Source organism: Schistocerca gregaria, chromosome 3, assembly GCF_023897955.1.
Source record: "Schistocerca gregaria isolate iqSchGreg1 chromosome 3, iqSchGreg1.2, whole genome shotgun sequence".
Taxonomy (NCBI): Eukaryota; Metazoa; Arthropoda; class Insecta; order Orthoptera; family Acrididae; genus Schistocerca; species Schistocerca gregaria.
Window position 1 is genome coordinate 421,455,939 of NC_064922.1, and position 27,482 is coordinate 421,483,420.

Sequence of the window (27,482 nt, forward strand, 5' to 3'; positions counted from 1 at the left end):
ATCCTTGAGTCAACAGATGGGGACGTTTGCAAGACAACAACCATCTGCACGAACAGTTCGAAGACGTTTGCAGCAGCATGGACTATCAGCTTGGACACCATGGCTGCAGTTACCCTTGACGCTGCATCACAGACAGGAGCTCCTGCAATGGTGTACTCAACGACGAACCTGGGTGCACGAATGGCAAAACGTCATTTTTCCGGATGAATCCAGGTTCTGTTTACAGCATCATGATGCTCGCATCCGTGTTTGGCGACATCGCGGTGAACGGACATTGGAAGCGTGTATTCGTCATCGCCATACTGGCGTATCACCTGGCGTGATGGTATGGGGTGCCATTGGTTACACGTCTCGGCCACGTCTTGTTCGCATTGACGGCACTTTGAACAGTGGACGTTTCATTTCAGATGTGTTACGACCCGTGGCTCTACCCTTCATTCGATCCCTGTGAAACCCTACATTTCAGAGGAATAATGCACGACCGCATGTTGCAGGTCCTGTACGGGCCTTTCTGGATACAGAAAATGTTCGACTGCTGCCCTGACTAGCACATTCTCCAGATCTCTCACCAATTGAAAACGTCTGGTCAATGGTGGCCGAGTAATTGGCTCATACAATACGCCAGTCACTACTCTTGATGAACTGTGGTATCGTGTTGAATCTGCATGGGCAGCTGTTCCTGTACACGCCATCCAAGCTCTGTTTGACTCAATGCCCAGCCGTATCAAGGCCGTTATTACTGCCAGAGGTGGTTGTTCTGGGTACTGATTTCTCGGGATCTATGCACCCAAATTGCGTGAAAATGTAATCACATGTCAGTTCTAGTATAATATATTTGTCCAATAAATACCTGTTTATCATCTGCATTTCTTCTTGGTGTAGCAATTTTAATGGCCAGCACTGTATTTTGATACACGAAAACTCACTCATCAAAACGTATAGTGTGCTTCCCTTTGACCTAGAATCACGAAATTTGGCAAGAAGCAATGTTTAAACAGTAAAACTAAAGGAAAAAATCTGAAAATTCATAATTTGTGATTATATCACAAGAAAAAAAGTCACCTTTTTTGTAACTTTTTATCTGTCTGTCTGTTTGTCTGTCTGTCTATTATGATCTTTTTTCTATGGAACAGTTAGGCATTCTAATTTCAAATTTTTGTCAAACATTAAGGTCTATGTTCTCTTGGCAGTGCAAAAATTTTAAGCTCCTAAGTCAGTGTGGTCACAACATTCAGCCATTTATATCACGTATTTTGAAACTCGCAGACTCACTCATCAAAACCTATAGGGGATTTCCCGTTAAGTAGATAAACAAATTCGGTAGGAAGCAAGGTTTCACAGTACAGGTAAACGAAAAAACTACTTTTGGTCATTTTCTATCCATCTGTATATTCGTCCTTTTAAAACAGCTTTTTCTCTGTAACTGGTTGGCGTATCAGGTTCAAATTTATGTCACCTACTGAGGGATATTGTCCCTTCACGGCGTAAAAAAAAATAAGCTTCTAAGTTAGTGCATTCAAAAGATCCAGTCACTTATGTCACATATTTCGATACTCGCAAAGTCGCTCGTCTAAACCTGTAGCGTACTTCCCGTTGACCTAAAATCACGAAACTCGGCAGAATGTAAGGTTTCTCAGTACAGGTAAAGTAAAATATCTGAAACTTGTTAAGCTGTAATTACACAAAAATACATTTATGCCATTTGAACATACACTCCTGGAAATGGAAAAAAGAACACATTGACACCGGTGTGTCAGACCCACCATACTTGCTCCGGACACTGCGAGAGGGCTGTACAAGCAATGATCACACGCACGGCACAGCGGACACACCAGGAACCGCGGTGTTGGCCGTCGAATGGCGCTAGCTGCGCAGCATTTGTGCACCGCCGCCGTCAGTGTCAGCCAGTTTGCCGTGGCATACGGAGCTCCATCGCAGTCTTTAACATTGGTAGCATGCCGCGACAGCGTGGACGTGAACCGTATGTGCAGTTGACGGACTTTGAGCGAGGGCGTATAGTGGGCATGCGGGAGGCCGGGTGGACGTACCGCCGAATTGCTCAACACGTGGGGCGTGAGGCCTCCACAGTACATCGATGTTGTCGCCAGTGCCCGTCGACCTGGGACCGGACCGCAGCGACGCACGGATGCACGCCAAGACCGTAGGATCCTACGCAGTGCCGTAGGGGACCGCACCGCCACTTCCCAGCAAATTAGGGACACTGTTGCTCCTGGGGTACCGGCGAGGACCATTCGCAACCGTCTCCATGAAGCTGGGCTTCGGTCCCGCACACCGTTAGGCCGTCTTCCGCTCACGCCCCAACATCGTGCAGCCCGCCTCCAATGGTGTCGCGACAGGCATGAATGTAGGGACGAATGGAGACGTGTCGTCTTCAGCGATGAGAGTCGCTTCTGCCTTGGTGCCAATGATGGTCGTATGCGTGTTTGGCGCCGTGCAGGTGAGCGCCACAATCAGGACTGCATATGACCGAGGCACACAGGGCCAACACCCGGCATCATGGTGTGGGGAGCGATCTCCTACACTGGCCGTACACCTCTGGTGATAGTCGAGGGGACACTGAATAGTGCACGGTACATCCAAACCGTCATCGAACCCATCGTTCTACCATTCCTAGACCGGCAAGGGAACTTGCTGTTCCAACAGGACAATGCACGTCCGCATGTATCCCGTGCCACCCAACGTGCCCTAGAAGGTGTAAGTCAACTACCCTGGCCAGCAAGATCTCCGGATCTGTCCCCCATTGAGCATGTTTGGGACTGGATGAAGCGTCGCCTCACGCGGTCTGCACGTCCAGCACGAACGCTGGTCCAACCGAGGCGCCAGGTGGAAATGGCATGTCAAGCCGTTCCACGGGACTACTTGCAGCATCTCTGCGATCGTCTCCATGGGAGAATAGCAGCCTGCATTGCTGCGAAAGGTGGATATACACTGTACTAGTGCCGACATTGTGCATGCTCTGTAGCGTTTGTCTATGTGCCTGTGGTTCTGTCAGTGTGATCATGTGATGTATCTGACCCCAGGAATGTGTCAATAAAGTTTCCCCTTCCTGGGACAATGAATTCACGGTGTTCTTATTTCAATTTCCAGGAGTGTACAATGCCCTCAGCATTCGCCAGAAGTGTAATAGACGGACATTACTGCATGCAAATACTCGTATAAAATGTAAGTTGTAGTCATGTTTTAATAAGTAAATAATAAATATTTTTTAAATCTTCTCTTTCTACTTATATAAACATGAAGACTCCTGCTCGCTTCTTTTCGTATGTCCGGGCTGCTCCGAGGAACTACGGTAGAGATTTTGATACAGCCTTGGAACTCTCGGGACCAGTATTTTAGCAGTATCGATATCGACAACAGGCAAAATCGTTGAGATTCTTGATCCCCAGAATATGTATACACAATTACGTTTGTACGGAATCGTCAGAGCGCGAGTCCTTCTAGCATTTGGCCAATTTTTTATCATTTTTTGGTCAGTTTTTCCGCCCTCTCTGTGGTTGTGCCCTTGTCGAGGGCCAGTATCGCTGCGCCCTAGGCACGGCCCTGACGATACGCCGAAAACAACTTTTCGATATCTTGAACAGCTAACGACTGGGATGAGTGTTATGGACAGTTCACCCTAGACACGTACGAGGGTCGCTCCAAAAGAAATGCACACTATTTTTGTAAAAATACAGTTGTCATTATGCATGTATGAAAGTTTTACAGTGTGTAGATACATCCTTCCCGCTGGTTTTCAAACTTAGTTCAACCCGATCCCGTTGGTGGCGCCGTCACAGCATGTCTTCAAGATGGCTGCTACACTTGACATTCGTCAGAAGGAGCGTGCTGTCACAGAATTACCGTACTGTGAAAACGAGACAGTGGGAAACATCCACAAGAGGTTGAAAAAGGTGTATGGACATGCTGCTGTCGATCACAGTACAGTTAGTCGGTGGGCAAGCAGGTTACTTGATGAAAGCGGGCACGTCGATATTGAGTGTTGTCCTCGCAGGGGAAGTACTGCGCACACTCCAGACAATGTGCAGAGAGTTAACGAATTGGTGACTGCTGACTTACGCATCACAGTGAACGAATTGTCACTCTACTTTGGGATAGGGGAAGGAATGTTTGCAGAATACTGAAAGTGTTCGCGTTAAAATAGGTTTGTGCCAGATGGGTTGAAACGTCCCCTTAGAAAAATTTATACACGACTGTGCTTAAACTGACATACAATATTTTAGCGCAACGCAATCTGACTTCCAAAAATCCCTACGAAAGAATGGCCCTGACAAACATTAACCTATACGTTTCACAAATCACTTACCTCACAAAAATCTTCGTTACTCAAGCTACTGCAATACAGCGAGCGCCACTACTGCCAGCTAAATAAAAGATTCAAACTACGGAAGTCACTAACTACTGAGGCACAGTTAGCAAATGAAAGGTTTTAATAGAGAACAAACAATGTATTTACCTTAATAGTCATAATATATATATCAGTTCATGACACCAATTCTTACAAATTTCAAAACTCCGCCATCTCTCTCCCCACGTCCACCACTGCTGGCGGCTCACATCCAACTGCGCAACGCTACGCACTGTAAGCATCCAGCTGCCTCTGCTCAACACTACAATGGCAGACAACAATGCAAACTAAACACACACTGCGCACAGCACAGCCAGTGATTTTTCATACCGAGCGCTAAGCGGCGTTACCAATAAGAAAACCTAAACAGCCTACTTACAGAGTTCCCAGGATGTTGACAGTGGCTCACAAAGAAAGAAGAAAAACGGTACGCAGCGAACTTTTGGAACAGTACGAAAATGGTGGAGATGAATTTGTTGGTAGAATTGTGACATGTGGTGAAACATGGCTCCATCATTTTTCACGAGAGACGAAGAGGCAATCAATGCAATGGCATCATGCAAATTCACCCAAGGAAAAAAAATTCAAAACCACACCTGCTGGAAAAGTTATGGCTACGGAGTTTTTCGATTCCGAAGGACTCTTGCTTGTGGACATCATGCCAAGTGGAACACCATAAATTCTGTTGCATATGTGACGACACTGAAGAAACTTCAAGCTCGACTGAGTCGTGTTCGACAACATCGGTAAAAGCAGGATGTTTTGCTATTGCACGACAATGCACGCCACATGTCAGTCAGAAAACCATGGAAGCGATCACAAAACTTGGATGGGCAATACTGAAACACCCGCCTTACAGTTCTAACCTCGATCCATGTGACTCATCTATTTGGGATACTGAAAGACTCCCTTGTGCACGCTGCCACATAGTGACTCCAACAGGTTGGTCCAGAATTTTACCGTGCGGGTATACAGGCGCTGGTTCCAAGATGTCGTAAGGCAGTTGAGAGGGATGGAAATTATGTGGAGAAATGAAAATATTGTTCCTAAAGGATGTTTCTACACACTGTAAAACTTCCAAACATGTAGAATAAAAGATGGACTTTTTTTTTTTTTAAAAAAAAGTGTGCATTTCTTTTGGAGTGAACCTCGTAGATGCTGGTGTTTACGCCACACCAAAAAAACAGCCGAGTGTAGTCAACAGGGAAGATGGTGAGCGCGGCAGGGGGCGCGCGAAGCAGATGGGGCCGCTTCGAGTCCGGAAGCGCGACAGCCTACCCGGGCGGCGCGAGGGCAAATTATTTAGCGGGTGGGGAGTCCCCGGGAAAGGGCGGTGCGATCGCTAATGAGAGCCGAGGTGCTTCTAATGAACAAAAGTCCGCGCCGCACACACAGATAAAGTTTTACATTTCCAGGAACCGGCAGAATATTAAGGGGTGGGTGAGGGGGTGGGGGTGGAAGTTGGGAGGGGGGGGGGGGAGTAGTAAGAGCGCAGGCAGGAAGCTGGCACCCGCGCCGCGTTTTCTCTTCTTACAAAGTGCGTCGCTGCCTCACTTCACTTCACTTCACTTCTATTCCTGCCGCTCTCTCTCTCTCGTCTTTTTTCTCCCTCTCTTTCTACATTTTTCTTTTCTTTTTCGCCTCTTTTTTCTTTTTTTTTTATTCTTCTCAGTCTCCCTTCGGAGGCTCCCTCTTTTAACGTCGGAAGAGGCTGCCTTTCCTTTTCGTCTCGTAAACTTTTATTTCTTATATTTCAAAAGGGAATCGGACTGGGGTGACGCTGTCGTCGTCCGCCAGCGCCGCAGCGGCGGAATTAGCAAGGGAGGGTGAGACGGGGGAGGCGAGGGGAGAGCTTTGGGGTGGACGGGCGCCTCCCCATCAATACCGACGACAACTGGAAGTCTGCGACGCCGCCATCGGCAGCCGGAATGGAGGACGCAGCGGCGCGCCTTCCAGTCACGGCTGGGCTCTCCAGCAAATGGAAAAACGCTCAATGGGCACTTTCTTCTCGTCGGAACGAGGAAGGACGCCCGCGCCTGGAGAGACGTTTGCTGGTAATGGAAAACACGGCCGGGACTCCGCCGGGATCGAGAAGGCAGTATATTTTTTAATGTTACGTCTTACACTTCTACCACTCCGGTGGCAAATGGTCTCCGTTGTCCAGAGACGAAGAACTGCGGCTAAGCTTGGGAAGCATAGTGGCAATGAACCACTCAAGATATGAAGTTTGTAAATATACTTCTGCATCCGGCACTGAGGGACACTTCATGAAATGAAATTTGTTAGAACGATACTGCACACGTCAGACGTAAAGTCGTTGGAAATAATCTTAAACTGACGTCGCGCTACATCTGCTAAACGCATATTGTAATTTTGCTCTTTGGGCAGTCTATATTGGGATGAGAAGAACAGGTAGAAGGCCTTACATTCGTTACTAGCACCCTCCACACGAACTATCAAATCACACAGCACGTATAGTAATCGCTCGTGATACACTGTCAATGATATGCGCTTCTTTTCAGCAGCAGATGACGTCGAAACAAATAATACAATCGATATATATATATGGTGTTACAAAAAGGTACGGCCAAACTTTCAGAAAACATTCCTCACACATAAATAAAGAAAAGATGTTAAGTGGACATGTGTCCGGAAACCCTTAATTTCCATGTTAGAGCTCATTTTAGTTTCGTCAGTATGTGATCAAATTGTAAATTTTCACAATCAACATGTGTGGGCTGACGAGAATCCTCACGCAATTGTGCTATCACGTCATCAACACCGATTTTCTGTGAACGTTTGGGCAGGCATTGTTGGTGATCTCTTGATTGGGCCCCATGTTCTTCCACCTACGCTCAATGGAGCACGTTCTCATGATTTCATACGGGATACTCTACCTGTGCTGCTAGAACATGTGCCTTTACAAGTACGACACAACATGTGGTTCATGCACGATGGAGCTCCTGCACATGTCAGTCGAAGTGTTCGTACGCTTATCAACAACAGATTCTGTGACCGATGGATTGGTAGAGGCGGACCAATTCCATGGCCTCCACGGTCTCCTGACCTCTTGACTTTCATTTATGGGGGCATTTGAAAGCTCTTGTCTACGCAACCCTGGTACCAAATGTAGAGACTCTTGGTGCTCGTATTGTGGACGACTGTAATACAATACGCCATTCTCCAGGGCTGCATCAGCGCATCAGGGATTCCATGCGACGGAGGGTGGATGCATGTATCCTCGCTAACGGATGACATTTTCAAAATTTCCTGTAACAAAGTGTTTGAAGTCAAGCTGGTACGTTCTGTTGCAGTGTGTTTCCATTCCATGATTAATGTGATTTGAAGAGAAGTAATAAAATGAGCTCTAACATGGAAAGTAAGCGTTTCCGGACACATGTCCACATAGCATATTTCCTTTTTTTTGTGTGTGAGGAATGTTTCCTGAAAGTTTGGCCGTACCTTTTTGTAACACCCTGTGTATCATGGGACGTCCTCCCGAACTAATGCAACGAACACTATATGTGTATACATACACTCCTGGAAATGGAAAAAAGAACACATTGACACCGGTGTGTCAGACCCACCATACTTGCTCCGGACACTGCGAGAGGGCTGTACAAGCAATGATCACACGCACGGCACAGCGGACACTCCAGGAACCGCGGTGTTGGCCATCGAATGGCGCTAGCTGCGCAGCATTTGTGCACCGCCGCCGTCAGTGTCAGCCAGTTTGCCGTGGCATACGGAGCTCCATCGCAGTCTTTAACACTGGTAGCATGCCGCGACAGCGTGGACGTGAACCGTATGTGCAGTTGACGGACTTTGAGCGAGGGCGTATAGTGGGCATGCGGGAGGCCGGGTGGACGTACCGCCGAATTGCTCAACACGTGGGGCGTGAGGTCTCCACAGTACATCGATGTTGTCGCCAGTGGTCGGCGGAAGGTGCACGTGCCCGTCGACCTGGGACCGGACCGCAGCGACGCACGGATGCACGCCAAGACCGTAGGATCCTACGCAATGCCGTAGGGGACCGCACCGCTACTTCCCAGCAAATTAGGGACACTGTTGCTCCTGGGGTATCGGCGAGGACCATTCGCAACCGTCTCCATGAAGCTGGACTACGGTCCCGCACACCGTTAGGCCGTCTTCCGCTCACGCCCCAACATCGTGCAGCCCGCCTCCAGTGGTGTCGCGACAGGCGTGAATGGAGGGACGAATGGAGACGTGTCGTCTTCAGCGATGAGAGTCGCTTCTGCCTTGGTGCCAATGATGGTCGTATGCGTGTTTGGCGCCGTGCAGGTGAGCGCCACAATCAGGACTGCATACGACCGAGGCACACAGGGCCAACACCCGGCATCATGGTGTGGGGAGCGATCTCCTACACTGGCCGTACACCTCTGATGATCGTCGAGGGGACACTGAATAGTGCACGGTACATCCAAACCGTCATCGAACCCATCGTTCTACCATTCCTAGACCGGCTTGGGAACTTGCTGTTCCAACAGGACAATGCACGTCCGCAATTATCCCGTGCCACCCAACGTGCTCTAGAAGGTGTAAGTCAACTACCCTGGCCAGCAAGATCTCCGGATCAGTCCCCCATTGAGCATGTTTGGGACTGGATGAAGCGTCGTCTCACGCGGTCTGCACGTCCAGCACGAACGCTGGTCCAACTGAGGCGCCAGGTGGAAATGGCATGGCAAGCCGTTCCACAGGACTACATCCAGCATCTCTACGATCGTCTCCATGGGAGAATAGCAGCCTGCATTGCTGCGAAAGGTGGATATAGACTGTACTAGTGCCGACATTGTGCATGCTCTGTTGCCTGTGTCTATGTGCCTGTGGTTCTGTCATTGTGATCATGTGATGTATCTGACCCCTGGAATGTGTCAATAAAGTTTCCCCTTCCTGGGACAATGAATTCACGGTGTTCTTATTTCAATTTCCAGGAGTGTATATATTGCATTTGTTCGGGGCGGACGTCCCATGACATCCGCTTAAGTTCATCGTTGATTGTTTTATTACAAAGGGCACCTAACCCTGTGACATAACACGCAGACCTACCGTGTCGGCGTGCGACTCAACTACCCAAGCACGACTCACGGTACCTGATCACAGCTTTAATTCTGCCAGTACCTCGTCTCCTACCTTCCAAATTTCACAGAAGCTCTCCTGCGAACCTTGCAGAGCTAGCACTCCTGGAAGAGACGGTAATGAATGAATGAGCGTATGACATCGTTGGTCGGGAGGCCCCAACCGGGGTGGTTCGGCCGCCAAGTGCAAGTCGTATTTCAGTCGATGTCACATTGGGCGACTTGGGCGTCCGGGATGACGATGAAATTATGCGGAGGACAACACAACACCCAGTCCCGCAGTGGATAAAATCCCCAACCCGGCCGGGAATCGAACCCGGGCCCGCTTGCATGGGAGGCGAGCACGTTACCACCCAGTTAAGCAGGCGGACGGAAGTAACGGTGTAGCGGAGACATGGCTCAGCCACAGCCTGGGAGATGTTTCCAGAGTGAAATTTTCACTCTGCGGCGGAGTGTGAGCTTATATGAAACTCCCTGGCAGGTTAAAGGTGTGCTGGACCGAGACGCCAACTCGGGACCTTCCCGGTAGCTCAGCGCGTGAAACGATCAACGACGAACCTGAACGGTTGTCGTGTGACGTCCACCCTGGTCAAAAGCAATGAACAATAAAGAACAAATTTTTTTTAAAAAAGTCGATGGAGTATTTGCCCGCGAAAAGCAAAGGTTCCGAGTTCGAGTCTCGGTCCGGCACACTGTTTTAACCTGCCAGGAAGTTTCATATCAGCGCAGAGTCCGATGCAGAGTGAAAATTTCATACTGGAACAACGAAAATATTTGAATAATACAGAAAATAAATAACAATGTAAATTAAATGTGTCCTATCTCGGAACCGTCGGATCAGGGCGTATATCCATATGAAGATCTTTTTTTTCCCGAACCACTAATACTACCATCCTTCAAAGCATGTATCTGACTCAACAAATAGTTGCGGTGTTTCAAAGAGATTAAACTGATTTCACTAGATTAGGCCATCTGCATGACTACAGCTACAACTCTGGGGTAAATTTTAACATATACCGAAATTCAAACTTCACCTTGGCGCCACTTGTAAACTGCTGGTTATGTCGTTGCCTGTAAGGGTCTGCCTGGTGCAGCCAGTTCAATCGCTCATTAACTGATGACGTGTGCGATGGCGATAACACAACAAGAGAAGGTGTTCTGCGTTCTCCGTCTTAACACGTGCGGATTAGTTACAATTACGTGGCTTGAATTTCTCTGAGAGTACGGCATTGCACCACTTGCTGCGCAAAGCTATAGACGATGACACCAGCAGAAACTGCTTGTTTATGTAAGGAGAAATCTACACGTCGCTCCCATGTGCTCGACGGCGTTCGATAGAGTTTTGCACGTATTCCACTTCAATAGTTTTCTGTTGAGGGCAACCGCAGATGAAGTAGTCCATGTTTCTGAAATAAACCGCTTTCACTTATATACGAACTTTTACAAGAATACGACCGGTTTCGTGATTTCATATAACATCTTCAGGTGGACATAGCTAAGTAAAACATTTAAGCCCTGATGTGGGAAGAAGTGGGACACAAACTTCTCAAAATAACATACTATTACCCGCAAAAAGCAGGGCGTCACTGTCCACTGGTCCATTTAAACATTGACGCTCTGCTTTTTACGGGTAATAGTATTTGATTTTGAGAGGTTTGAGTCCCTCTCCTACCCATTTCAGGATTTAAATGTTTTGTTGACGTATGTACACCTGAAGATGTGATCTGAAATCACGAAACCGGCTGTGTTCCTGTGATAGTTCATATACAGCCCAAAGCTGTTTATTTCAGAAACGTATTCCACATAAATCTGCTTCTCGTGCCAGGAGAGTGCCATTCGTCATGTGTTAGTCTGGCGTGATTTAGAGCGACGTTTGTTTTCAAACCATACGTGATTCAGTTGCTGCAAGGGCATCAAGATAGTGATAAACAACAACGTGTAGAGTTGTGTGGATTCATGCTGAGCGTGAAGATGGAAGACAAAAAATTTCTTTCCCTTTTCAGTGCTCAATGATGAGCGTACGTCCCATGCAAGTGGGAAAGTGAACCGCTGCAACGGAATACATTCGTCACATGCTACAATCGGGCACGAGAAACTCTCCAAAGCTTAGTGTCTTGTGTGGCGTTTCCCGATAAAAGATTTACTGTCCGTTATTTTTGCAGAAAAGACAATTAACTCCAATCAAGTACACTCTAAGGCAAAAAAAAATGAATAAATAAATGAAATAAAAATGTAAAATAAAATAATAAAAAATGACACACCATGAAGTAAGTATCCTAATGGACAAAAATTTGCAGATGTTATGTACATGTACAGACAAACCAACGATTTCAGTTTTATAAAAACTGGATGATTTATTCAAGAGAAAGAGCTTCACAAACTGAGAAAGTCAGCCGGCCGCGGTGGCCGAGCGGTTCTAGGCGCTTCAGTCCGGAATCATGCGGCTGCTACGGTCGCAGGTTCGAATACTGCCTCGGGCATGGATGTGTGTGATGTCCTTAGGTTAGTTAGGTGTAAATAGTTCTAAGTCTAGGGGACTGATGACATCAGATGTTAAGTCCCAAGTGCTCAGAGCCATTTGAACCATTTTGAGAAAGTCAGTAACGGGTTGGTCCACCTCTGGCCTTTATGTAAGCGTTTATTCGGCCCGGCACTGATTGACAGATTTGTTGGATGTCTCGCTGAGGGATATCGTACCAAATTCTACCTAGCTCCCGGGTTAGATCATCAAAATCGGGGGACTGTTAGAGGGTCCTGCCCCGAATGCTCCAAACGTTTTCATTTTGGGAGAAATCAGGCATCGTTGCTGGCCTAGGTAGGGTTTGAGAGGACGAAGACAAGCAGTAGAAACTTTCGTCGTGTGCGGGCGTGCACTATCTTGCTGAAATGTAAGCCCAGGACAGATTGTCATGAAGGGCAACAAAAGGAGGCGTAGCATATCGTCGACGTACCGCTGTACTATAAGGCTGTCGTGGGACACGAACACATAGGTCTTGATACGAAAAGAAATGGCACTCCAGACACATCACTCCTGGTCCTCCCATTGCTGTCTGGGTCGTCTCCAGACACGTCTTCGCTGGTCATCGGCACTGAGTCCGAAGCAGGACTCATCACTGAAGACAATTATACTCGAGTCAATGAGATTCCAGGCCGAAGACGTGCCTGGAGATTCCCCAGATGTCGCTGGGATACCAACCTAATTGTCACCCACCATACGGTTCGACGACCAGGAGTGATGGTGTGGGGTGCCATTACTTTTCATAGCAGGACCCCTTTAGTTGTCATACGCTGCAAGATACACTAGAGTCGCTACAATCAATAGTGAGGAAATGAACTTCTATTTCATATACATACACCAAAAAAGTATTGATTCACGACAGTTCCCAGAACTCCTGAAGATAGACGTTGACTGTGGCTATAGTATCACAGACACAGTCCCTTTGACTGTTCAGAGATGTCACTAAACCCGCCCAAAGATGTAAACAACCAGGCATGAGCAGAGCCTATTAGACGGAGGGTGTCCAGTCATTCCACCAGGAAGGAGGTACACAGCTCGTGTTATCTGTAGTTTAACTATGCCTAGACGGTCAATACCGCGGTTCGATCGCGTCCGCACTGTTGCATTGTGCCAGGAAGGAATCTCAACAAGGGAAGTGCCAGGTGCCTGGGAGTGAACCAAAGCGATGTTGTTCGGACAGACAGGAATTGTCGATGACATGCCTCACTCACGCCGCCCAGCGGCTACAACTGCAGTGGGTGACCGATACCTACGGATTATGGCTCGAGGAACCCTGACAGCAACGCCACCATGTTGAATAATACTTTTCATGCAGCCACAGGACGTCGTGTTACGACTCAAACTGTGATCAGCGGGCTGCATGATGCGCAACTTCACTCCCGACGACCATGGCGAGGTCCATCTTTGCAACCACGACACCATGAAGTGCTGTACATATGGGCCCAACAACATGCCGAATGGGCCGCTCAGGATTGGCATCACGTTCTCTTCACCGATGAGTGTCGCATATGTCTTCAACCAGACAATCGTCGTAGACGTGTTTGGAGGCAACACGATCAGGCTGAACGCCTTAGACACACTGTGCAGCGGGTGCAGCAAGGTGGAGGTTCCCTGCTGTTTTGGGGTGGCATGTGGGGCCGATGTACGCCGCTGTTGGTTATGGAAGGCGCCGTAACGGCTTTATTATACGTGAATGCCATCCTGCGACCGATAGTGCAACCATATCGGCAGAACACTGGCCAGACATTCGTCTTATGGAAGACAGTTCGCGCCCGCATCGTTCACATAGTGAACGACTTCCTTCAGGATAACGACATCGCTCGACTAGGGTGCCCAGCAAGTTCTCCAGACTTGAACCCTATCGAACATGCCCGGAATAGATTGAAAAGGGCTGATTATGGACGACGTGACCCACCAACCACTCTGAGGGATCTACGCCGAATCGCCGTTGACGTGTGGGACAATCTGGACCAACAGTTCCTTGATGAACTCGTGGATCACATGCCAAGGCGAATACAGGCATGCATCAATGCAAGAGGACGTGCTACTGGCTATTAGAGATACCGGTGTGTACAGCAATCTGGACCACCACCTCTGAAGGTCTCGCTGTATGGTGGTACAACATGCAATGTGTGGGTTTCATGAGCAGTAAAAATGGCGGAAATGATGTTTATGTTGATCTCTATTCCAATTTGCTGTACAGGTTCCAGAACTCTTGGAATCGAGGTGATGCAAAAGTTTGACTGATGTGTGTATTTATGCCCGTGTAACAAATACGATGTACATTATTCAAAGTAAGTACGGTTTGACGTCACTGTGATACGCGCAAATCTCGTCGATAAAATAAATGTTCTATTTACTCGTATGACGATTTCTTATTACATCTAGATTATTCCTAGTCACAATTGTACGACAATATCATTTTTATTATTGTTACTTTCGCACAAAAATGATTCATTGTAGCAATACAAGAGTTAGGTGGAACATTAAAAGGACGCGAGACAAACGCAGTAACGGAGGAGTCATAGCCTGCCGCCTTCGCACGGGACGATAACGCAGCTGCTCGGCTGCTGGTGCTCTCATATGGTGTTGAACCGGCTCGTAAAATTAGTAAGTCGATTTCTTGAAATCACTTGTGAGGCACATCGTACTGTAGCAGCATTTGTTACATCTAAGAAAGTACTACAACCGTGCAAACGGTAAATAAAATTGTGACCCATTGGGTGCGTGCAGTAGGCTCGAAATGTTTGTCAGCTATGGACAAAATCAACACTGTGCAACAAACATGCGATCTGCCTCTAAAAGTCTTTCGTTCCTATCACGAGGCGATACTAGCGGCCATAGATTGTTACTTTGAGAGCGTATGGGCACATAGGCTGGTGACAGAGTCTGTGGTTCGTGTGCAGTGTGCAGATCTATTGCGATGCTCGGTTGCATTTGGCATAGTATCAAGTATTGGTTCCTGACTGCCGCGCGGCTTTAGCCGAGCGGTCTGAGGCGCTGCAGTCATGGGCTGTGCGGCTCCCGACGGAGGTTCGAGACCTCCCTCGGGCATGGGTCTGTGTGTTTGTCCTTAGGATAATTTAGGATAAGTAGTGTGTAAGCTTAGGGACTGATGTCCTTAGCAGTTAAGTCCCATAAAATTGCAAACACATTAGGTTCCTGACTCTTGATGTGCGTGCCAGCAAAGAGCTATCATGTACGGTATGAAAAAATACAGGCCACATAAAATAAGTGACATACTTGGGGCTTATTGAGATAACCGTTTCTTAATCAGAGATCATATTGTGGGTCTGTGAAAGCCGGTATGGGACTTGACTGCAACTGGAAGGTGGAAAGATTGCGTTTTCCCAAATGTCAGGGAGAGACTGCAAATGGTACACGTTTAACCAAACTCTGGTCTTGTCTACTTTCTGACAGGACACGGTCCATATACGGATTATATACATTCTTGGAAAAAGAGTAAGCCTGCTGTTATTGCGGAGCCTTAGGTACAGTGACCATTGTCGCTGATGTCAGAGGGAGACTGTAGCTTCAGCGTTCTCCTATCTCGTGTCCACAACACGGTGTGTAATGAAATTTGGCTTCTGGAACGAAATACCTTCAATATTCTCACAGACAGCCCAAAGTGAGCATTCAGCCATCTCTTGCGTACCGGAGGCAAACAGCTGTGACCTGCTGTGGAGGAGAGGAGAGGCCTGATATCACGATAGGAACAGAGGTAAAAAGGTGCAGAGAGCGTCAGCTTGTCTTCGTTTCCGAAGCCGAGCTGTCATCTTATGCGAAGTCGTGTTTGAAAGAGAGACTGGATCTTAAGTACCTGATCTGTCACACAGATGGTAAAATGAAAAGGATTTCATTAAAGCAGCTTCTAGGTCCCCGGTCCAAGAGGCCTTCTAAATCTTGTGTGGAAAAAAAGAGGTCCTTTAGAGTAGTCTAGCATCTAAAATTACTTAAGAGTACTCAAAAAACTCATAGTAGTTATTATCTTCTCTACATATTTGCGCCGGCCGCGGTGGTCTCGCGGTTCTAGGCGCGCAGTCCGGAACCGTGCAACTGCTACGGTCGCAGGTTCGAATCCTGCCTCGGGCATGGATGTGTGTGATGTCCTTAGGTTAGTTAGGTTTAAGTAGTTCTAAGTTCTAGGGGACTAATGACCACAGCAGTTGAGTCCCATAGTGCTCAGAGCCATTTGAACCATTTCTACATATTTGTGTAATATCGTTATAAACATTTTAGCATACAGCCACTAATGTTAGGAACAATTATCAGCTACGCGTTTCTAGTGTGAAGCTCTCATTGTCTGACTGTCCTACATAAACATGCACTTCAGAAGCACACAAGGTCAAAACATAGAAAGACAATTATTTGGACATGAAGACCTCGTCTTACTTTAAAGACGGTGACGCCAGATTCTCTGCTCCACTTATCCATGTTACGGCCGATCCACCAAAGCGTTCGTTCCCTAAAACGGCAAACACAGATCGTATTAGTTACCTCTTCCGGCAGTACAAGTTCGTAAACATATGTACTGCTCTTACAGACTGCACCGAACATCAGCCGTTGCATAACATTCCAAAGTAATTACAAAGGACACGGTTATCTGCGCAAAATGATTTATATTTATCATAGTAAAGCCCACGCTAAAAAAAGATCCAAAAACCATTAAAAACATTAGAAGAGGACTTAGAGGTGATACAGGTACATAAGAAAGAAAAGAAACTCGACCTGTTCGAGTTTGATGAGCTATATATACAAACTGGCGAGAATAGCAATGCCTTCTTCACTGGTTTTTTGGATCTTGTGTAAGGCTGGCATTAGTACGATAAATATGAACCATTTTGCGCAGACAACCATTGATATGGTCTCTCTCCATCTCCTTTGTTCTTGTTCAGCGACTGATGCCAGTGCAGTAAGGCGCGGGGTAGCCGCGCGGTCTGAGGCGCCTTGCCACGGTTCACACGGCTTCCCCCGTCGGAGGTTCGAGTCCTCCCTGGGGCATGGGTGTGTGTGTTGTCCTTAGTGTAAATTAGTTTAAGTTAGATTAAGTAGTGTGTAAGCCTAGGGACTGATGATATCAGCAGTTTGCTCCCACAGGAACTTACCATAAATTTCCAAAAATGTTTCTCAGTGCAGTTTGTAAGAGTAGTGCACATGTTTAGGAGCTAGCGGTGCGGGAAGAGGCAATTGATGTTACCGGTGCTTACGGCTTTATAGAAGGAACGCTTTGGTGACGTGGATAAGTGGAGCAGTGAATCTGACGTAGCCATTTTTAAAGTGATACGAGAACTTCATGTCCAGACAATTTTGTTCGTTTCTATATTTTGACCTTGTATGTTTTTGAAGTGCTTGTTTTTGTAGGATCTACTTAAACGGCACGATGATGGGAGCTTTACTCCTGAAACGCTCTGCTGAGGATAATGTTCCTAATATTGGTGGCTGTATGGTAAAATATTTGTAATGATTATCTTAACAACCGCTACCTCTGGTTGTTAAGCTGGCTAATATTAGAAATATTTCTAGTCTCTCTCTCTCTCTCTCTCTCTCTCTCTCTCTCTCTCTCGTGTTTTTTTCTGTAACATTAGGTGGAGTGTAGTTCCAACGGATCGTTATGGTAGATAAATTAGTGATAGTTAGCTCACAGAAGAAAGAAGTCCATAGGAACGAACACTGTCGGAACAATCTTCCTCAGGCAGCGAACTAGTTCATTAGTATGTATCAGGTACTTTACGAAATAACAACGGAAATGTTTGTTTAACTTGTTTGACATTTAACGTACAAAAAAGATCCATTTCGTCAGCTAGTGGATGTAGCATTAATAAATATAAACAAATGTAAAAGAAATGCGTATTTATCTTCCTAGACATACTTGCAGTACCTTCGAATGCTATTAGGAGAGTCTTCGAAACAAGTGACAGATGAAGACAGCCGCTCATTTTTAAAAAAAATACGTCAATCTAGGTAGTAACTTCTCACAAATCTCGCCAGTTCCTTAGTTTTCTACGGGAGATTTCATGTCCCCTCCATTTCCATTAAAACTATCACTACGAGAAGCCGAAATGGCGTTTGAAATTAGAAATAGCAAGTGAACATTCGCTTGTTGCTGACGATATATACGAGGCGCCAGATACTGGGGAGAACTCGAGACGCGGTAAGACGCACGGGGGAGCGAGGTGAGGGAGAAGAAGGCATTTGCCCTGGAGACGGGAAAAATATTCATTAGGAAGAGATTCTAATTACTCACATTCTTTAAACAGGCGGGGTCTCGCGCCCCTCTGCCGGCTGCGAGCGCTTCATTGGCCCAGGCGGGCTTCCGCTCTCCCAAGCCTTCTTTCTCCTCTGCAAGGAAGTTCCACTGGGCGCTGACCCTAGGCGCTCTGGCGCGCGTAAATGTCACGGCGCAGCCGCGCGGATTCTCCCTGCGAACAGTTGTTAACAGCTACTAAAAGAATCTGTCACTTTTCTACCCTTTACCTTCTCGTAAGGGGACTTATCGTTTCGTGATTTGGCAAATTTGTTTTGTTTTAACTTTGTAGCCGTTGCACTTCCTGCCGCCATAGCCGTCAGTTAAACCGAAGGAACTCGCCTGCATCATCTGTCCGTGAATCAAGTTAACTGTTTTCTGTGAGTTATCGTGTTTCGACAGTTGTTGTATCGCATTTTTTGAGGCGTAGGTGGGGGTCAGCCCAGGATTTGCCTAAACGAGCGTGGAAAACTACACGCAGGCTGACAGCTGTACAAAACCAACGACTGTTCTTATGCTACGCGGATGCGATCCCATCCTGTCTCACCTCCTTGTCTCGCAAACTGTGATCCTGAACGATATGCTATACGTGTAGGACAACAGCTATTAAAAGAATACACTTGCTTTAAAGAGAACACTCTGACAGACACAGCTATTCCAGTGTATGTCAGTTTCGTAGTTATGTGATGTATGAGGGCGTGCTGAAAAGTAACGTCCCCGTTTCTTAATGAGAAGACTCTTAAAATTTTTAAAATGAAACAAACGTTATTAACATTCTTCATCTTTATTCTTCATGTCTACGTATTTATTTTCAACATATCACACATTTCTCGCAAAGAGAGACCAGTTTGTTGACACCGTCACTGTAGATTGTTTGACGTTTTAGACACAACCTGACCTCTGCTTGCACCACTTGATCACCATCCTCCAAAGTGTTCTTTATTAATTTTAAAATGTTCAAATGTGTGTGAGTTCCTAAGCGACCAAACTGCTGAGGTCATCGGTCCCTAAGCCTACACACTACTTAATATACCTTAAACTAACTTACGCTGTGGACAACACGCACACCCATGCCCGAGGGAGGACTCGAACCTCCGGCGGGAGGGGCCGCGCAATTCATGTCGTGGCGCCTCAAACCGCGGCTTTTTTAAATATAGAAACAGATGAAAACAGAATGGCGCCGAGAAAGTACTGTATGCAGGATGATCGATGGAAATGAGCCCAAGGCGTCAGTTTGTTGCAAATTTCGGATCTCTTGTATATTGTCTGGCATCGCCATGCTCAAGGAGACGAATTCTTCGCGTTCGAAACGCGATAACAGCACGCTGTTTCTCACGCACCGACATAGTTCCGTTACATACCACCATGTTGCACGCTACGATTCGGAGCTCTCTAGCAGCAGAGGCTGAAGAATAAAAATGCAGAATGCTACAACGTTTGTTTTCTTTAAAAAGCTTTAAGAGTTTTCAGAAAAAAAATTACTTTTGAGCACACTCGTGCTACAGCACATTAAAGTCCGTGAGCTATTCAGATTAAAAGAATTCAGTTGAAGAATAATTATTGGGCTTCATTAACCATATTAATTGCTTTATCTCCGCTTTTTCAGTTAGTGTTCCGTAGTTTTGACTTGTTTAAGCGCCCAAAACTGCGATCCACTGCAAAGTATAATTTGCTAGTACTTTGAGGAAAGTCTTACAACTTAAAGTCTGGTACTAAGTGTATGGAAGGCAGTTGAGCTCGTTAGATACCGTATTCTATCATATTTCTGATAATAGCGTCGCAGCCTCCCATTCCCCTCCCTCCATTTCCCCTTTCGATCCCCTCCAGCAGACTCTCCCTCTCCTCTCCATCGCCCACTATCACAACCTCCCGCCCCCTTTCTCCCTCTCCCTTTTCCCCTACATCTTCATCCACTTCCCATCACCCCTAACCTCTCGCGCACCTCTCTCTCTCCCTCCCTTCCCTCTCTCTCTCTCTCTCTCCCTCTCCTTCTCCCCCCCTCTCCTCTCTTTGCCATTCCTTCTCCCCTTCCCCCAGCATCTCTCTCTCCATCCGCCGCTCTCTCTGTAACTGTCCAGTCAGCTAGCTATATGAAATCATTTTGTGGAAAACAAAGAGAAAATTTGGAAGAACGAGTATATAATTTACACGATCCATAATAAACATAAAATTAAGATAAAATGAAACCTTCCCTCTTTGAGAGTCTTTGCAAATCTCAGATGTTTAGATAAACTGATGTAAAACTAATATGGAGATAAGTGCGTAAAAATTCTTTTTCAGTTTTACATAATGCTCCCTATAACGTACGATCGAATAGACAAGATTATATGTACCTTCTTTGTTGAAACAATGCCGAATGAGAACTACATCAAACTACCAAAGCAAATTACTCGTATAAATCTTCCAATAGACCGGATATATTCGACCACAGCTTACAGAACAGAGGACCTGCGCATACAAGGTGCATAATAATTAATGGCACAAACTCATATAGCTGAAAGCACGCGAGTGTTGACACAAAAAGGTATTAGCGAAAATGGGTCCACAAATGGACCGTTTGCGACATAATTGCGAATTTGTTGTTAGCTTCTCGCGCTGAGTTTATTGTGAACGTGTACCCTGGTTACGAAAAAGGGAATAGCTAGAAACGTTATTGGATGCGTTTGTGGCAGTACATTGGCTTATAGTGAAGAAGGAATACACTCCTACTTCTATGCGTTACAGTTGCACGTTAAAACCACTGTACGCTCGTAACGTTCCAGGAGTGTCGTCATCGCAGTGGGAAATTTATGGTAAGGTCTTTAGGACCAAACTGCTTAGGTCATCGCCGTCCGGGTTGGTCGAGCGGTTCTAGGCGCTACAGTCGGGACCTGCGCGACCGCTACGGTCGCAGGTTCGAATCCTGCCTCGGGCATGGGTGTGTGTGATGTCCTTAGGTTAGTTAGGTTTAAGTAGTTCTATGTTCTGGGGACTGATGACCTCAGAAGTTAAGTCCCATAGTGCTCAGAGCCATTTTTTTGCTGAGGTCATCGGTCCTTAAGCTTACACACTATTTAATCCAATTTAACTAACTTACGCTATGGACAACACACGCTCCCATGCCCGAGGAAGGACTCATGACACCGACAGGGGGGGGGGGGGGGGGGGGGGGAGGCCGTGCGAACCATGAAAGACTCCTCCGACAGCGCCGCGACTACCACGCGCGTCTCATCGCAGTAGGATGCAGTGCAATGCATATCTCTGCAATTAGATACACATGTTTTCCAACACGCCAGATAATTTCCCATTTGTTGATAAATATAAACAATTCTCGGCTCTAACTCTTCAGTCCTTCAATCACGTTAACACAAGTACCGTACTCGACCTTCTCATTGCGAACCCAGTCATAAAAATCCAGAGTTCTAATCATCGTTGGGATTATCGATGCGTTAAAAGTTGCCTCACAGTGGCAACTAAATGTCCCAGTAGCCTATCATTCATGCGCCATCTGAAGCTCCGAAATCATTCCTCTCTGTCACGTAATTTATTAAGTCAGGAGCATAGTTATGAATGAGATTCAAATACGTTAGAAGTCATGCGCTATACTTCAAACAATCCTAAAACGTGTTTACACCAAAGCCCTGCGACCGATTGCAATATCTATCACATTCTGTATAGAATTTGCAGCTGAATTGACTCTTTATTTAAACATACTATTCTCTACATACCTGCAATACAAAAATTTTCGTAGTAGTTGGAAGAAAGCATAGATCACAACAAGGGTTGAAAAAGTGATCCACAAAATTATCATATAATAACATCGACCTACATGGGTTCTAGAATATTATAACTTATTAATGGACCTGGAACGGAATGACTTCCTTCATTCTGGTTAGCATGGTTTCCCAAAGCAGTCGCCTATAATCAAGTACTTCCTGAAAAAAGGCTGCACACGTATTCATGAGATTAGAAATTGCTACGAAGATGGGCAACTAGCTTTAAATGCTCAAAAACACAGTGTTGTGCACTTCATACAGCGAAGAAACCTAATATCCTATGACGATATCAGTGAGTCAAAATTATTATCAGGCACTCATACAAAAAATAAATGGGCATAAAAATGGAATAATTACATAGGTTCAGTCGCAGATAAAGCAGGTGGCAGACTTCGGTTAATTGGTAGGAAACCAGAAAAATTTAAAAGGATTTGCTTAAAAAACATTCCTGTGATCCACTCCACTCCGTCTACAGGCCACAAGTGGCCCATCGGTACCATCCGACCGCCGTGTCATCCTCAGTGGAGGATGCAGATAGAAGGGGCGTGGGGCCAGCACACCGCTCTCCCGGTCGCTGTGATGGTATTCTTGACCGAAGCTGCTACTATTCGGTCGAGTAGCTCCTCAAGTGGCATCACGAGGCTGAGTGCACCCCGAAAAACGGCAACAGCGCATGGCTTCCGGGATGGTCACCCATCCAAGTGCCGACCACGCCCGACAGCGCTTAACTTCGGTGATCTCACGGGAACCGGTGTATCTACTGCAGCAAGTCCGTTACCCCTTCCTGTGATCCATCGCAGAATATTATTCAGGTGGGTAAAACACACATAGAATTAACAGGGGCTACTGAACGTATATAAAGAATGGCAGCACGAACGGTCACAAGTTTATCTGACCCACGAGACATCTTCACGGAGAGACTGAGAGACTGAGAGAATTGAACTGGTAGATACCTGAACTCAGATGTAAACTATTCTAGTGAAAGCCTACTTGATGAAAAAATTTACTGAGAAATCTAGGAATACGTTAAATACCATACGTATCGCTCCCTTAGGTACTCATAAGACAAGACTAAGTTACAGTTGACTTACAGTTGTTTAGAAATACCTGTTACCCGAGGCTGCGCTCTCGAGTTAGTAGTTGTGCTACGATGAGCGATGGTGAGTAAGTAAACTACGATATGTGCACTGTCAGCTGCCCTCACGTGTCAGCCTGTTTGGGTAAGCGCAGCTTGTGATTAGTGGTACACCACGAATTGTCACAGCATTCTCTGATGAGTACACGTACAATTACCGTATCGCTTCCATTTGCAACCTCTGCTGGCGCAGAACCACGATTCTGATTTTCAACACCGTAGAATATTCTGCGACTAGCTGGTTAACAAACACACCACAAATCGACAATCTTCACCAGAGTACAGGCAATGGAAGATGCGACATCTACCAGTCAACACAATTGCCTTGTTTGGGCGCACAAAAATCCGCACGGTATCCTGGAGGTCCATTCCCAGTATTAGTTCTCCGTCAAAGTTTGGGCAGAAGTCAATGGTGACTGTCTCCATGGTCCCTTGGAACTGCTTGGTTGACTACGAGATGTCAACTACTTGGACTTTCTTCAGACCGTTCATCCTGACGAGATGGACGACGTTCCGCTGGCAGCGCGGTAGAACATGTGGCAGCTTCAGATGGAGCCCCTGCAAATTATCAGCCACCAGCGGGGAGGTGGACTACACATAACGGACCTGTTGTACGGTCAACACGATCTTCCTATCTCACGCCACGTGACTCCCGAAAGAGGGGCAAAATAAAAAATGTAATTGTTGTGTGACTAGGTCCTCTCGTCGAGTAGACCATTCGCCGGGTGCAAGTCTTTCGATTTGACGCCTCTTCGGCGACTTGCGCGTTGGTGGGGATGAAATAATGATGATTAGGACAACACAACACCCAGTACCTGAGCAGACAAAATCTCCGACCCAGCCGGGAATCAAACCCAGGCTCTTAGGATTTATATTCTGTCGCGATAACCACTCAGCTGCCGGGGGCGGACACAGGGACCAAATGAAAGAGCTTTCGTGCTTCCAACAGAACTTATAACTTAATAGCAGATCTGTAAAATTCAACAGAGGCTGCTGCAAATACTACCCGAGGCATGACTTAGATTTTAAGCCACTGGTGGACACTTTGAACATTCTTTAAAAGTAAAATGTAATCTATCACTACGATGATACTGACTTTCTTCTTCCAAGTATTCCCGCCACTAGGTTGTAATGACGCCTTTAGTTTATGTATTACTATAGATCGCTAGTAACCTTTGCGGTCAACAATTACGAGCCACTCCTTGTATGTACACTACTGGCCATTACAATTGCTACACCACGAAGATGACGTGCTACAGACGCGAAATTTAACCGACAGGAAGAAAATGCTCTGATATGCAAATGATTAGATTTACAGAGCATTCACACAAGGTTGGCGCCGGTGGCGACACCTACAACGAGCTGACATAAGGAAAGTTTGCAACAGATTTCTCGTACACAAACAACAGTTGACCGGCGTTGCCTCTTGAAACGTTGTTGTGATGCCTCGTGTAAGGTGGAGAAATGTGTACCATCACGTTTCCGGCTTTGATAAAGGTCGCGTTGTAGCCTATCGCGATTGCAGTTTATCGTATCGCGACATTGCTGCTCGCGTTGGTCGAGATCCAATGACTGTTAGCAGAATAGGGAATCGGTGGGTTCAGGAGGGCAATACGGAACGCCGTGCTGGATCCCAACGGCCTCGCATCACTAGCAGTCGAGATGATAGGCATCTTATCCGCATGGCTGTAACGGATCGTGCAGCCACCTCTCGATCCCTGAGTCAACAGATGGAGACGTTTGCAGGACAAAAACCATCTGCACGAACAGTTCGACGACGTTTGCAGCAGCTCGGAGACCATGGCTGCGGTTACCCCTGACGCTGCATCACAGACAGGAGTGCCTGCGATGGTGCACTCAACGACGAACGTGGGTGCACGAATGGCAAAACGTCATTTTTTCGAATGAATCCAGGTTCTGTTTACAGCATCATGATGGTCGCATCCGTGTTTGGCGATATCGCGGTGAACGCACATTCGAAGCGTGTATTCGTCATCGCCATACTGGCGTATTACCTGGCGTGATGGTATGGGGTGTCATTGGTTACACGTCTCGGTCACCTCTTGTTCGCATTGACGGCACTTTGAACAATAGACGTTACATTTCAGATGTGTTACGACCCGTGGCTCTACCCTCCATTCGATCCCTGCGAAACTCTACATTTCAGCAGGATAATACACGACCGTATGTTGCAGGTCCTGTACGGGTCTTTCTGGATTCAGAAAATGTTCGACTGCTATCCTGGCCAGCACATTCTCCAGATCTGTCACCAATTGGAAAGTCTGGTCAATGGTGGCCGAGCAACTGGCTCGTCACAATACGCCAGTCACTACTCTTGATGAACTGTGGTATCGTGTTGAAACTACATGGGCAGCTGTACCTGTACACGCCATCCAAGCTCTGTTTGAATCAATGCCCAGGGGTATCAAGACCGTTATTACGACCAGAGTTGGCTGTTCTGGGTACTGATGTTCGGTGTCTATGCACCCAAATTGCGTGAAAATGTAATCACATATGAGTTTAGTATAAATATTTTTCCAGTGAATACCCGTTTATCATCTGCATTTCTTCTTGGTGTAGCAATTTTAATGGCTAGTAGTGTAGATGGTCGGCTATTTGTGTGAGACAAAGTGAAGGAATGGAAAGTTGATTAGAATTTAAAACTGTGCTCCAGTTTGTATAACAAGGCGGGTGAAGTGAGAGATAAAAGCGAGCAAGTGAAGAACGCGTGGTTGGTCGGCGCCGTCGCCGCCGCCGCGGACCACCCCGGCGCCCCCGCTCGGTTAATTGTCGCTCCCTTTGTGTCGCGGCCCCGCCGAGTTTTTTAATAAAGCTTCTTTACGGTCATTAACGGAATCGCGTTCGCTCCATTTCAAAAGAAAGAAACGCCTCGTGGAGGGTCGTCCTCCTCGAGCGTTGCCCCTTGGCGGCGGCAGCCTCGTAATGAAGGGAAGGCGGGACGCCACAATGCTTACCTCGTCTGCAATGCCACCGCCGCGCCACGCGAAGGTTGTAAGCTTCGACGCTGTGGGAGAGTTTGAGCGAGGGCTCGTTCGTGCTTCATTGACACCTTCAATTGTTTCCTCTCGTTCGCAAAATACATGCTCCAGTCACACTAATGTGCCATCGCCTATTTCGAAGTCTATGTGCAATAACGACTCACAGAAGGTAGCTGGTAGCACTAGCAGTGTTGGTATACAGGGTGAAAAGTATTTAAACCGACAAACTTTGGGAGGTTGTAGGAGACATCAAAACAAATATTTTTCCCTAACGTCATTTTTCCCTGTGGGGAGTATTTAAACCGCTAGAGGAAGATTTCTCTGGCAGCAAATTAATTAAACCAACAAACACTTTTCCATTTTCTTATAACCAAGAGACAACACATTAATACAACCAAATTTCAATTACAGTAGATTTTCAAAAATGCCTCCATTGACACGTAAACAAAGGTTACACTGTTGGATCATGTTCTGTCTGGCACGGGCAAAAACCCTAGGAGTATCCTGAATTGTTCCTGCTGCTGCTACTATCTGGACAACCAGATCCTCTTCTGAGGCAACAGGAGTTGCGTAAACAAGGTTGCGCATCTCTCCCCACACAAAAAAGTCCAGAGGGTACATATCAGGGCATCGAGCAGGCCGTGGTTCAGGACCATCTGTGCCAATCCATGTTTTTGGGAACCGTTGGACCAGAAATCGACGCACACGATGACTGAAATGTGCCGGCGCCCCGTCATGTTGGAACCACATGCGTTGTCTTGTAGGGAGCGGGACGTCTTCCAGCAATTCTGACAATGATCTGGTGAGAAAATTGTAATAGCGCCTGCCCTTTAATGGCTTAGGTAGCAGATACGGCCCAATTAAACAGTCTCCAACGACACAAATCCACACATTAACGAAGAACCGCACTTGATGAGCGCATGTGGCATGTGGATTATACTCCATTCAAACATGCGAATTGTGCATGTTGAAGACTCCACCGCACCCGAGCGTTGCTTCATCGGTAAACAAATCAGAGGATGGAAATGTACCACTGTCAAAACTGTGCTCTGAGTGGATAACCAGCTGGTTCCAGATTGTGGACACGCTGTAAGTGAAATGGGCGTAACAACTGCTCTCAAAGGACTGTTCTTACATTCGTCTGATTCGTCCCTATGTTACGTGCAATTGCAGTGCTGATTGAAGGATCCCACTCCACATGCTGCAAGACAGCTTCCTCAAAATGCAGCGTTCTTACCGTGCGTCAGCGTCCCTGTCCAGGTTACCTGCTAAATGACCCGATCTCACGCAGACGTTGGTACATAGCAGCAAAGGTCGCATGATGCGGGATACGGCGATTATGATATTGTTGTTGATAAACCCGCTGTGC

At 46.7% G+C, this 27,482-nt stretch overlaps 1 protein-coding gene across 1 annotated transcript in view; it reads right to left on the reverse strand.

Annotated features, from left to right (window-relative positions):
• Positions 1-27,482, reverse strand: part of LOC126355400 (uncharacterized) — a 145,734-nt gene that overhangs the window by 5,878 nt on the left and 112,374 nt on the right. The window contains exon 4 of the mRNA XM_050005697.1: positions 18,225-18,399. Coding sequence (XP_049861654.1) covers positions 18,225-18,399 — 175 coding nt within the window. The remainder of the gene's footprint in view (positions 1-18,224; positions 18,400-27,482) is intronic.